The 12906-nt window shown below is 49.2% G+C and overlaps 1 protein-coding gene across 5 annotated transcripts in view; it reads right to left on the bottom strand.

Moving 5' to 3' along the window:
* DOCK11 (dedicator of cytokinesis 11) overlaps positions 1-12579 on the bottom strand; it is a 189445-nt gene extending 176866 nt beyond the window's left edge. For all 5 annotated transcript variants that reach the window (XM_079910668.1, XM_079910672.1, XM_079910670.1 and 2 more), the window contains exon 1: positions 12117-12579. In XM_079910668.1, the coding sequence (XP_079766794.1) occupies positions 12117-12218 (102 nt within the window). In that variant the 5' untranslated portion in view covers positions 12219-12579. The remainder of the gene's footprint in view (positions 1-12116) is intronic.
* Between the last annotated feature and the right edge of the window lie 327 nt (positions 12580-12906).

Genomic DNA, 12906 nt, shown 5'->3' with positions numbered 1-12906 from the left:
GGCAAGAGCCTATAACATAAAGAAAATGAACATCACTTTCTAAAGAAGATTTAAATAGGATTACAGTTAATACCTTTTCACATCCTAGAGATTAGTAGTATCTAAATACATTAGAAAAAATTTGAAGATAATTCCACTGCAAACATCTGAATTTTTTAACTGAGTTGGCTTATAAGGAGAATTGGAACTATTTTCCTATTGAGGAGAAAAGAAAGGAAGACTGGAACAGGAGACAGTGAAGATGGTTAATGTATATTTTGTCGGTACAGATTTTTAAACAAAATCTGGGGGCTTCCCAACCTTTTACAAAATGTTTTTCAGTACATTTCAGCCAATTATCCAAAGGTCTGGAAAAAGATACGCCTGGCCTCGGAGAAATATAGCCATGGCCAATTAGAAGTGATGTAAAAATAGAAAATGCAACCCACATCGATGATAGAGTGCTTCTTCAGGGCAGTAGGCTCTGTGCCATCAGCTTATCATGGATATTGTCATGGCCAGCGTGAGGAGGGCTGGTGCAAATGTGATCAGCCAGCAAGCTTTTGTGGTGTGTGTCTCTAAGATGGCAGTGACTGGACTTGGTGAATGAGACAGGAAGTTTCAATTTCTCTCTCAATTGAAAACATCGTGAAGACTGAAGGAATCAGAGAGCTTTTCCAGTCCTTCTCTCTGCTTCTTGAATCATGTGTTTTAGAAACCCATTTCTGGGAAAGGGTCTGCCAATTACCTTGAAAATGCAGGAGGGCCATGCCCAGTCTAACCTGACCTTCAGGATGGGTGAAGTGTCTCTCACACAGGACACATGAGAGGTGTCTTGGGGCTTGTCAGCCAAAGAGTTATCCTCCCTGATGTGAAACCATCCTTTTCTCTTTTCAATACACACACCCACCCCCTTACCTCTTTACTCTTTAGCTGAGGGTGGAAAATTCCATAGGCCTGAACTGGCTAAGTGCCTGCCAAGTGTCTGGCCAGCTTGTATCTTGAAACACCTCAAGTCTGAAAGCAGTGCCCACTTACAAGAACTCCAGACTGAGGGACTTTTGTGTGGGAAAAATTTTTTTTAATCATGAAGAATTTAAGAAAACATCCAAATTGAAATTGCAGACTGCAAACCTATATTGCTTTCTTTCAGCCAAAATTCTCAAAAGGGTTTGTGCTTTCTCATTCTTATTCTGCGAAGGCTTTTGCACCTGGCTCACAGTTTGCCCGTCTATCAGCCCCGTGTTCCTCCTCCACCACAAGGTCAGTATCCATGCTGGAAACCCATGTGACCCTAGAATTCCACCATTCCTCAACCTCCAGCAATGGTTTCCCAAAGCTGTCCGCTTCTTAATCCCTGGAATTTGTGACTACGTTATATTACATAGCAAAGGGATTTTGCAGATGTAATCAAGTTAAGGATTTTGAGATGGAGAGATTATCCTAACTAATTATCCTGGTGGGACCAAGGTAATCAATCATAAGAGTCCTTCTAAGTGAGGGAGGGAGGAAGGAAAGAAGGCAGGCAGAAGAGTCAGAATCAGAGAAGGAGATGTGATGACATAAGCAGTATCAGTATGATACGATGTGAGAAAGACTTGACCAGACATTGCTGGCTTGAAGATGGAGGAAGGGGCCACAAGCCAAGGAATGCAGGCAGCCTCTAGAAGCTGTAAAATGCACGGTAACAGATTCTCCCCTAGAGCTTCTGGGAGGGAGTGAGGACTTACAGACACCTTGGCGTTAGCCCACTTAAAACCGTTTCAGACTTCCAACCTCCAGAACTGTGAGTTTAGTAAATCTGTATTGTTTTGAGACACTAAGTTTGCGGCAATGTGTTGTAGCGGCCATAGGAAACTAACAGGCCATGCATCTAGTGCAACTCTCAGCAGGGTCACTGCTGGGACTCCTCATCTCAAGTACTCTGCCTTTTCTGAGTTCTCTAAGCAGACACCCAGCGTGCTAAGCTCAAGCTATTGTGCAGTCATGGTGAGTGTAGGACAGTCCTCCTCGGGACCGGCAACAAGACGAGAACTCTCCTAGAGGGGCTGCACAATTGGCCGGCAAACCAAGGCAGAGGGTTAGATATGGGGTAGGGGGTGGGGACGAGAAAGAAGATAAAACCCAGTGACCGGAAATGGATTTTACAGACCAGGCAGAACCAGTAGCCTAGGGGACTTAAGGCCCAGATCCGCAGCTCTGAATACGAGTCTTCTGATGCCCCCTTGCTTAGGCCCTGACACTAGTCTGGGCCTGGGGCGGTGCCGGGCTGGCAGGGGACATCCGAGTCCACTCCACGCAGAGGAAGCAGGGGGAGGGAGCTGGGCCTCCATCGCAGAACTGAGGCGACAACAAAGCCCTATGGAATTCTCCTCCGGCTCTCCCGGTGAGAATTCTGCCAGACCCCGTTTCACTTCGTTTGGAAGGCGAAGACAGAGGCAGAGCTCCTCTGTAAGCAGTCACACAGGTCACTAGCAGTGGAGGAGCGATCCTCCCTTGGGGTCAGGTTAGCAGGGAGAACCTTCTTTGCTCCACAAGCAATAGAGCATGATCTAAACACTCTTCTGGCCAGAAGGAGAGCTGCGGGCGCCTATGAGCTTTCAAATAACCATTTTGTTCAATTTTCGCCAACAGTTCATTGAGAGCCCTCCCGGATTTAAGTGCTTTCTTGGTGGTAAGTTAGGCAACTCAGAATGTGGTATTCCCTCCTCCTGGTCTCTAGGAAACCATTTAATGGGCCGAAGCCTTCGGAACTTGTTAACCTATGAAAATAAACTGGTTTTGCCAACCACACTGTTCCACTCACGCCATGAACATTGACAACAGGTTCTGTAAGACATAAAGTTGGCAGTTTCTCAAGTGGGAAAGCTACACGGCTAATATAAAAGGCATGGAGAGAAATATATATGTTGTTATTTTTGGACGGCACTAACCTGCTTGAAAAAAAATCATAAAAACAGTTCCCTGAAAATGATCCCAGGTACCTTGGCACAGCCAGTGTCCTGGAGAATTTTTTCCCCCATATAGCTAGTCAAATAGCAAAGAAAGGAAGGACGGCCAATTGCAAACAGTTCTCAAAGTCCTTAGGCTGACTTTGGCAAGGAAAAATCTATACGGATCTTGCCCACATTTCTCAATAACAACCCCACCCCTCTTCATTTTTTTTTTTCTGTCCTCACCTCCTACTTTCCCACTACAGAGACCTAAGCTTGTTCAGAAATAAACACTGTTTCCCAACAGGAGGAGATCATCACTAAAACCACACAAAGAGAGCTTCCTCCACCCTTTCTATTGTGGAATCTGGCCCAGGAGCTAGTGCTTCTTTACCTGATTATGCCAAAGAAATTGAGACACCTGGAGTTCATTACCTGTTCTGTCATTTAGCAAACCTGGGTGGCCTACAGCCTTGCCTCACTTGAAACCATGCCTCTGTTTCCCCACTGCAGGGAGACAGGTGATGACAATGCAGGATGTGTTTCACAGTGACCTGGAAGAACATGCGAGGTCAGAGGCATAACAGCATTTTTGACTCATCATAAGATCGGGGCTATAAAAATACAAGGTCTAATACATCAACTATTTCGTACAAAGGCATTCCCCAGCCTCCTGACACACTTCGCTGAAGCACTTCAAATAAAGATGTTCTGTCTCAGAGGCTTAGAAGAACATTTGACTTCTTAGTTAAATCTCACCCAGTCAAATCTTTTAGTCACTACGGAAAGCAACGGGAGGGGAGAGCTGAAGTATCAGAATACCTTCAAACATTTCTCTGCAGCTTGAAACATATACAGTCCAACGTTAAGCTGTCGAGAAAGGCCAAAATACAACTTCCTGTCAACGACAAACTCGATGAGCAATAAAAATAAGGTGGTAAAGAATGGCAGGAAATCATTAATAGCAAATTTTGGCGTGATTGTGCGACGCTGTGCGTAGATAGTAGGTCAACCTCATGTCCCTGGAACAGTTGGCGTATTTTCCACGGTATTGACTACGCTGGAAACCTGCACGTACTATTCCTAATTGGACTCATCCTGCTACCACAAAACCAGGATAGCTGGGCAGAAAAGTATATTGATTTCTTAGAAGACCTGTAAGCTTAAAATGTTCCCACTAAAATACATGTTTCCAAAATACATCTTTAAAAGGGCACTTGAATGTCAACGGTCATTTGATTCTTTTTAAAGTAAGGATTAATGAGTAAAAGGCATGTCAATAAAGTTTTGAGAGGGAAAGGAAAGAGCGTTCAAGTTCTAGTCTTCCATACAGAGCCCAATGGTCCTCTATCCATGCTTTTGGAGAAACCGCGCTGAACAGACTGTCGTAAGTTCCCCAGACCAGAGGACCTCCTCCCGGGCACAGGATGGGGTGTTCCTCCCCACTAGACGACCAGTCTTCCCACCCACTCATCTGACTAGTCTGAAGGCAAGAACTGCCAAAGACCCAGAGCCCTAGCTCACATCCACTGGGCTCTTCGATATGATCCGGTCCGCCTGGGAATGGCTGCTCCCAGGACCTCATGGGCAGCCAGCTTAGTCTGCCAAGAAGGGTATGATTCTCGGCTCAGCCATGTATGGGGCTCACCCTTTGGGGCATGATCTGCAGCAGGGAAATAAAAAAGCAAGGGTACCTGCTTCCCTTCTACCCGTCTACTTTTGTTGGTTGATGTGTCACACATACACAAAAGACTTCTGCACACCATCAAGCCCGGGAATAAGCGTGCGAGCCAACAGTTGTCCAGTGCCTTCCACGTGCCAAGCCCCGGTCCCCAGTGCTTTGCATGCAACTCATGGAAGCCTTTCCGCAAACCCAAACCCACCAGAGGGTTATCGAGGCACAGAAGGTGAAATAACTGGCCCAAGGTCACCCAAGTTAGTAAGCAGCTGAGCTGGACTTTGAACCCGGGCAGTGAGTTTCCAGAGCCTAGTGTGCTCTACTAAGCACGAGTCACAGACAACGGAGCTGAATGAGACTGTCCCTTTGCCCCAGTTCCTGCTCTGGGAGCCTCCAGGGTGTGGCCCTGCAAGAATCGGAAAGGCATCTGACTCTGGGTTGATATAAGCGACAGGTCAATGTTACCCATGAACCCCTCTGCACTCCTGACAAAAGCGAAAAGAAACTAAGATATCTAAATCCCAAACAGAGATGTATCATAAAACTACCATTAGGATTTACAGAAAAGGGGAAACAGCTCTCGTGCTTTCTCCCGCCTGTGGTTTCTGGCCTTCCCTCTGTGTTTTAAAAAAAAAAAAAAAAAAAAAGGAAGAAAAGAAAACAAACAAAAAAACTAATAATTTTTCAACATGCCTACTGATCATTTTATGTCTCAGAAGAAAGCAAAAGCAGGAAGGTGAATGATTCCTCTGAACGGAATTCCCGCAAACAAGCCTGGGGGGCGGGGCGGCTCCCGAGGTGGGGTCTGGGAAGGCAGCAAGCGCTCTGCTCCGGCAGCCCACAGACGTCAGGTCAAGGAATGTCAAGGGGAGTTACACATGTACACTGGATGTGAATTTCTCAGTGTCAGGCGCTGCCATTTACTTTCCCCATTCCCATAAAAAAAAAAAAAAAAAAAGGTCTCTGTAGCCCAGTAAATGAGGGAAATGCCAAAGGCCTCACTTAACATTGTTGAACCCAGAAAGGACCAACGTCTTGAAAAAACGTTAAGGACCACAAAAAAGACCATGAGGGGGCGGCGGCCGGGCAGAAATGATGTAACTAACTGAAGATAGAAGCAGCACCAATCACTAGACTCCTGCCGCTTCCATCGTCTCTATTTCACTCATCTGCATACATCCCATCTCCCTTCCAGGCTTGTGAGTCCCTCAAGGGCAGGAAACACGCTAGCCAGCCTCTTCAGGCACCTGGGGAAGGAGGCTGGTCAGGCTGAACCCTGGGACGGGAAGCTGCCCAGGGGGTGACCTAACTTCCCATGAAGCCTGCCTGGGGAGGCCGTTCCTCAGCCCCCCCGCCCCGCCCTGCCTCCCACTTCCCTAACAACCCCCAAAGGTGCAAAGCTCTTCAATCAGCTAATCTCGCCTCCCCTGCCCGGCTGCTCAGCCCTGGCTCTTCCGCCCCTTCCTGATCCCATCTGGAACACTTTCTTCTCTGCCCTCGAGAACCCTAGTCTTTTGCCAAAACACAACACTAGAGGCTCAGCCTTTCCCCAGGATGTTCTCTCCACCGCCTTAACTGTAAAATGGCTTTGCCCTGACGACCCTCTCTAGAAGAGGCCGCTCATTTGCTTCTCCCTTCCCCTCTCGTGGAACACACTGACCCTCCTGGTCACCTGGGCTGACAACCTCAATCATCTTGACTCCACCTCCCCCCCCCTTCCTCCCACTTCTTCCTTCCCCCCTCTACTCCCCCTTCAAGGATCACTAAATCCTGCTGCTTTTATCACTTCTCCTACTTCTTCCACCTTATCTCCATTGTCACTGCCTCAGCTAAGCCACTGCTGTCCCTCTCCAGAGCCATGCAGCTATATTTCACCCAGTTACCTGGTCTCCAGGCACCCAACACCTGGTCCATCCTATATATTGTTTCCATGTGTTTCCCGCTGTGAGAGGCACTGGGAATAGACAGGAACACACAGCCCCTGCCTTCTTGGTTCATATTCAGAATGGGTATGAAATATTGCCCCCTTCTTCACTGTAATCTGTGATAGACCCTTCTAGAATGCTTTTTTTTTTTTACTAGATCTCTCCTAAACTTTTATGAATCACTTATACATCAGACGCTTTCCAAATATTACCTTCTTCGACCCCCACGAGAACTCCACAAGGTCAGTACAACTATTTATTATCCCCATTTCACAGATGAGGAAAACAAGATCTCGCTACTCGCTTCGGTTCACAATGCAAGCCGGGGACAGAGGGCAGAGTCAAGCCCAGGCCTGACTCTTGAGCCTGGGCTCTGGCTCCCACATTTTAAGGAGGACACTGAAACCTTGGAAAGGAGCCCAAACAAGATGATCGTGATGGTGAAGCATCTCGAAACCAAGTCACATGAGGAAGGAAGGAAAGAAATGAAGGCTCTTTGGCTTTGGGAAGAGTGCATTTTAAAATGCCATGGTGGCTGTCTCCAAATATTTGAAGGGTTGCCATGTGAAAGAGGAAGCAAACATCTTCTGTGCGGCTCCAAATGGCAGAGCGAGGCCTAGCCTAGTGGTGGAACTCACAGAGAGCAAATTTCAGCGCAAGAGCCGTTTCTAACCCAGCCCTCTAACGGGCGGAGAGCGTTTAAGGAGAAGCTAGGCAACGTTTGTCAGGGCCGGGACGGGGGACATTCCTGCCTTGAGTAGGCAAGTGGTCTAGATCTGCGTTTCTGTGCACATCAAAGTCACCTTGGGTTGTTTTTAAAAATACACATGCCTGGCCCCAGCCCAGACTTATCGAAACAGAATCTTATGGGTAGAGACCGTTAGTGTGAGAATTACAAACCAGGAAATAAGTCTGTACGAAGGTTCACTCAAATCCTCAAAAGAAGAAATACAGATGGCTAATCAACATATGCCAACCTGGTCAACTTCAAGACTAATGAGAGGAATGCAAATTAGAACGGTGATATGCCGTTTACTGCCTACCAGATTGCAAAGGTTAAAAAATACTAATTACCGGTGTTGCCATGGGAGGGGGCAAAAGGAACACTCACACTTTCTGGTGACGGAAGGGCCAATGTCAATAACTTTCTGCAGAGCAATTTAACAGCAGGTTTAAAGGAAATGTTAATGCTAAAAATGTGTCTAATGTTTGAGCAAAGCAATTCCAATGCTAGAAATTTATCCTAGAGGGACAATCTAGCATATTTGAAAATGCCTGCTCAAAGATGTTCATTCAAATTAATGTTTATACCAGAGCTGTCCCGAGGAACTTCCTGCAGTGGTGGAAATGCTGTCTCTGGGCTGTCCTATGCGGGCCAGCCACTAGGCACACGTGGTTCTTGAGCATTTGTGGCAAGGGCAATTTAGGAGCTGATTTTTAAAGTTTTTAAACTAATTTTAGTTTTTTAATGAATTCAAACGTAAATAGCCACAGGTGGCTAGTAGCTACTGTACTGGAGAGCTCACGTTTCTAACTCCTCAGAATTAGAACTTCTCAAGACATCAAACAGTAAAGGATGATTAACCTACGGTCCACCCACAGCGGAACTTCTGGCAGTCGTTAAACACGATTATGTAGATTCGTATCACTGACGTGAAGAAATGTTCGTAAGATACGGGTAAGTGACATAATTATTTACAGGTTTGTATGATAAATCTGTTTAACGTGCTTGGCTTGGAAAACAAATTCTATCCAGTACTATTTGGTGCTTCAAAGAGGGTTGGGCAAGGAGGCCTCTCCGGCTTCACAGCAACCTCTGCACTGGGCTGGCTGACAGATCCTTCCTTCTCCAAACCTGGAGGAGCCAACGGGAGCAGTAAGACCATTTCATGCTTACTCGCCCACACTCTGGGTCAGTGCATGCAGAGCCCAGCTAAGTCTCTGAACTGCAGACTCGCGGGCAAAGCCCGTGGCAACTGGCTTTATTCTACCGTGTAAGTTGTTTTGTCCTCGATTAAGTACTTTCCACAAATTCCCCTGGGAAGAGGGAGCAGGAGAGCTGATTCATTTTCAGGCCTTCCCTAAACGCAAACCTAAGGAACACTCCTTGCAGAGGTGGTAGTGTTGGGGGGGAGGGGGTGTCAACAGCTGCAGACCCTTTTCAGCCATTCTCAGCTCTTGGAGAGCTTTTCTCCACTGGCTTTGTTATATGTCATCTGGCCAGGCGCCAGCCAGGGCACCGTGCATGCATCGCCCTGCCTCAAGGGGCTACAACCCGTAATATCTAGCAACTCTTTCCTGATCCTTTGGCGCACGAGGAATTGAAAGTAAATTCAGCGGCAGCAAGTCAACAGTATTTAAACACCTACTAGGCGACCCTCCCAGGCAGACACAGGGACTCCTCCCGAGGGCAGCCAGAATACAACAGGTTTCTCAAATGCCTTTGTTCCCCCAGAGGCACAAAGAGCTACATCCTGAATTATAACAAAAACAGCGTTGAAACGCTGCATTTTAAAATGTGTATATATGTAAACACTTCTCAGTTAATCACAGACGCTCTCAGGTTATAATATTCCTCCCCAAGTCTCTCTTGAGAAATCTCTGCCAGTGGTTAATTCTGTAATTATCCCTTTGCCTGGGTTAAAACTGTCTTTCATTTAAAAAAAAAATGCAGCAACAAAACGGTCTCTCTTTCTCTATCTGCTTCATTATATAGTTAATAGATTTGAGGAAGTACTGATAACTGAATGAAGGTTTGAATACACAACTACATGCTATATATAGCCCAGGCCTTCTGAATTTTTCAAACAGTGAACAAAACTGAATGATGTTAGCAACATGCCAAAAAGGGTATAACTGTTAAAAAAGAAACCACCTAAACAGGAAATTCTGTATATTTGTTCAGCTTGGTGGGTTTTCCAAGTTCTAGTGAAAGATACACCACAGGAAAGCTTGCTCTGCGGCAGGAATGACTCCATATTGAAATCTAATGAAAATGCGACTCCATGTTGAAGCCCTAACTTGAATGTCGTGGGTTGACAGCAGCAAGTGTAAATCCTACCTCAGCTGTCCCTCATAAACATTTTGGGTCTTAAATCAGAAAAGAATCAGATGTTGTGATGGCAGCTGCAATGTGGTCCACTCGCTCTCCAGCCACCCATGGCTTTGCTAACTTTGGTTAACGAGCTCTTGGTGTCAGAAAAGCAGGGGCCAAGAAAGAGAGCCATTTAGGAGAGTACACTCCATTTAAGACTCTTTCCTTATCTCTTAATTGACTGAACTGCTTCAAAACAGCATTCACTAAGGTGCTATGAATAAACTAAAACTGATTTACGTACATAATCTGGGTGTCCTCTTGACAAACATACACACAGACCCAACCCCGGCTGGAACTAACAGGAACAAATGAAGATAAAGTCATCACACTCATTCATAATTTTAGGGCATCTAGGATTGTGCCTTGCACGTTGCAGGGGCTCAACAGATGTAGATTTAGATTCCTAGAATCAGTTCTCCCCACCTCCCAAAATCTCAGTGTGGCCCACATACCAGAGTAGTAAATAAATATCATTCCTGTGCCTTGCCCGGTAAAAAAATCTGTGGCCTTGGTCCCAAGTAAGCTAGGTTGGCGGTATCTCTCAGAAGAGTCTCCTCCCACTAACAGGTTTTTGTGCCAGAGTCAATGGTTAGGAAGGCACCTGTGTTACCCCCAATTCTTTTTCAAACCCAAAACCCTGGACAAGAATGCTACTGTCAACTTTACGTTGCTGGGGGTGGCAGGTCAAACGCCGGTCAAATCCCAGCGGAGGTTTGCTGAGTCCCATTTATTCTCTTGAGACCATCTGTCCAATTCACAGGCTCCCTTCACACGATGTGGTAGAGGGCCAGCCAGCCCTGCTTAAGCGAGGTTTTCTTTCTTCCTGAATTTAGGAAAGCGTTTCCTATGCTAGGGAGACTGAATCACTTGTTAACAATCACCCGAGATGAGAGCCCTGGTATAAATTCCCTACCCACAGCTTGCCTTCCTCTCTTAACTGGCTGTGATGACAATCGAGGTTCCAATCTAACCCCAACAGGACCTCATTCTAAAATCAGTGAGACACACAATAGGCCAAGTCCATTAAAACAACATTAAAGGTCTGGCTTTTTAGCTCTGCTAAACAGCAGGATTAAACTTCCAAGGGTCCAGCTACGATAGAGAGATTTCTTTAAAGTCATTTGGCTTTGCACAGTGGTAGCTATTAGGGATCAGATCTTTATCTCAAAGGTACATATTTTTACCTTTGATCCTCCTCCAGAACTCCCACTAATGTCAACTTTCTCCACTGTTGGGATCAGGCCCCTGGCCTCCCTTTAATGTTGGTTTTATCGCAGATTCTACAAGATCAACAGAAAAATTACAAGGAAAAGCTGTGAAGTTCCCTTCCGATGATAAGTTGTTTTAACAAAAAGAGCTCACTCTTAATGGTGAAATTTAAACACAGCAAACGACTCGCTGTAAGGTAGAGAGCATGGAGAGAGACAAAAACGAACAAACAAAAAACCAAAGCAACAAAACAAATGCTAATTAACCAGTCTGATTGCTTATTTAGGTTTTGACTACTGGTCCAGGAAATTGGCAACGAGTGTCTTGAAAACAGGAGAAGGGGAAAGTGCTCGTTAGTACCCTCCGCTGCGCTCCAGAGTCAGACAATCCGAATGAGGCTGAGGGTGCGATGGAAAGGCTCCCAGGAGGTCAGCGCGCTTTCCAATGCCCATCCCCCAGCCGTGAGCGGTGGGGCTCTGAGCCCAGGTCCTCCATCCCTGGACTGGCGCACACCGTCTTCCCCCAAACCCCCATGGCCCCATCTCCTGCCTCCGGAGCGCTCTCGGGTCGCAGGGGACACCCTCGCCCTGCGGCTGCAGACCCCGCGCCCACACGCCCCGGAAACCCGTTGTCTCCAACCCCCTCCCTCCGCAGCAGCAGCGGCGGCAGCAGCGGCGGCAGCAGCACCCCTTCTTACACCCATCACCACCCTCTCCCCAGTAGCAGGAGGAAGTCGCTGTGCTTCCTCTGTTCTCACCGCCCGCCGGAGCTTGGGCGCCCGGGGCTTTTTGGGTGGGGTTCTTTTTTTGTGTACACGGTGTGTGTGTGTGTGTGTGTGTGTGTGTGTGCGCGCGCGAGTGCGTGTATGTGCAAAACGGACATCGCATCCTTCCGCCTAGGCTGCCTCAGGTGCGGGCAGCACGGACTCTGGATCACGTCGCGCCCGGGTCGCCGGCTCTTTGTGCCGGGTCTAGGGCAGCGCGGGGTCCGTTCTCGAACTCACACCCCCGGCCGGGGCCCCAGTTCCGAGCCCCCGACGGCCCGTCGGCGTCCAGCCCGTGCGGGGCAGCCGGGCAGCCGCGGCGCTGTCAGCGGGCGCCTGGGACTCGGACCCCGGCGAGCGGCGGCCGGGGCGAAAACTTACTGAAACGGAGAAAGAGCGCGGAGCGCACCGGCCGGCCGCCGCCGACGCCGTCCCCGTCCCGGCCCCACGCGCGCGCGCGCGCGCGGGAAGCCACCCAGTTGCTCTCGCCCGGAGCGCGTTCCCCAGGACGCCCCGTCCCCCGGCCACTCACCAGCACTACGGAGCCCCGCACGGCCTCCGACACGCTCTGTCGGAGCTCGGCCGCCGTGCCAGGCTTGCTGAGCCGCTTGGTGAATTTGCGCACTTCGGCCATGGCAGCGGCGGGAAGGTCTCGGCTGGCTTGCTCACTGCCCCGGGCCGGGGCGGCCGCGGCCGCTGCTGCTCCAAGTGTTTACACGCCGGCCGGCCACATCGCAGCTTGGCGGCGGCGCGTCTCCCGCTGCTCCTCCCTCCCGCCCTCCGCTGCCCCTCCCTCTTTCCCTCCTTCCCTTCCTTGCTCGCTCGCCGTCCGGCCCCACGGCGGCGGCCGCTCCCTCCCCCAGAGAGCCCGTGCTCCGTGCGCGAGCAGCCCGAGGAGGAGGGTGTGTCTGGCGAGGAAGGGCGTGTGGAGGGGGAGGGAGCATTGGAGGGGGAACGAGGGTCACGAGGGAAGAGGGGGGAAGTGGCAACCGCTCGGGCTCCGCCCGCAGCTGATATTGCTGGTGCAGCCGCCTCCGGGAGGGGAGGTCTGGTTGCTTCATTTTCGTTTGTGTGTATTTTGGGGCGGGGAGGGGGGAACGACACGAAATGTCTCCAAGTGTGCGGCGCGCTCTACCCCAGCGCTCCTTTCCCGCCCCGGAGGCTGCAGTGCCCGCAGGAGGGCTGGGGAACTCTCGCGCCCCGCCACCCCGCAAGCCCCCAGGACCGGGGCGGCGAGGGGCTGCGCGACAACGTGGAGCAGCCGCCTATTGTGTGCTCCGCCCGGGAGGGGTCGAGCCGATGTCGCTGTCGAAGGAGGGAGA

The sequence above is a fragment of the Stenella coeruleoalba genome, assembly GCF_951394435.1.
Source record: "Stenella coeruleoalba genome assembly, chromosome: X".
Classification (NCBI taxonomy): domain Eukaryota; kingdom Metazoa; phylum Chordata; class Mammalia; order Artiodactyla; family Delphinidae; genus Stenella; species Stenella coeruleoalba.
The sequence above is the reverse complement of the archived record's forward strand: the minus strand, read 5'-3'. Positions and strand labels throughout refer to the sequence as shown.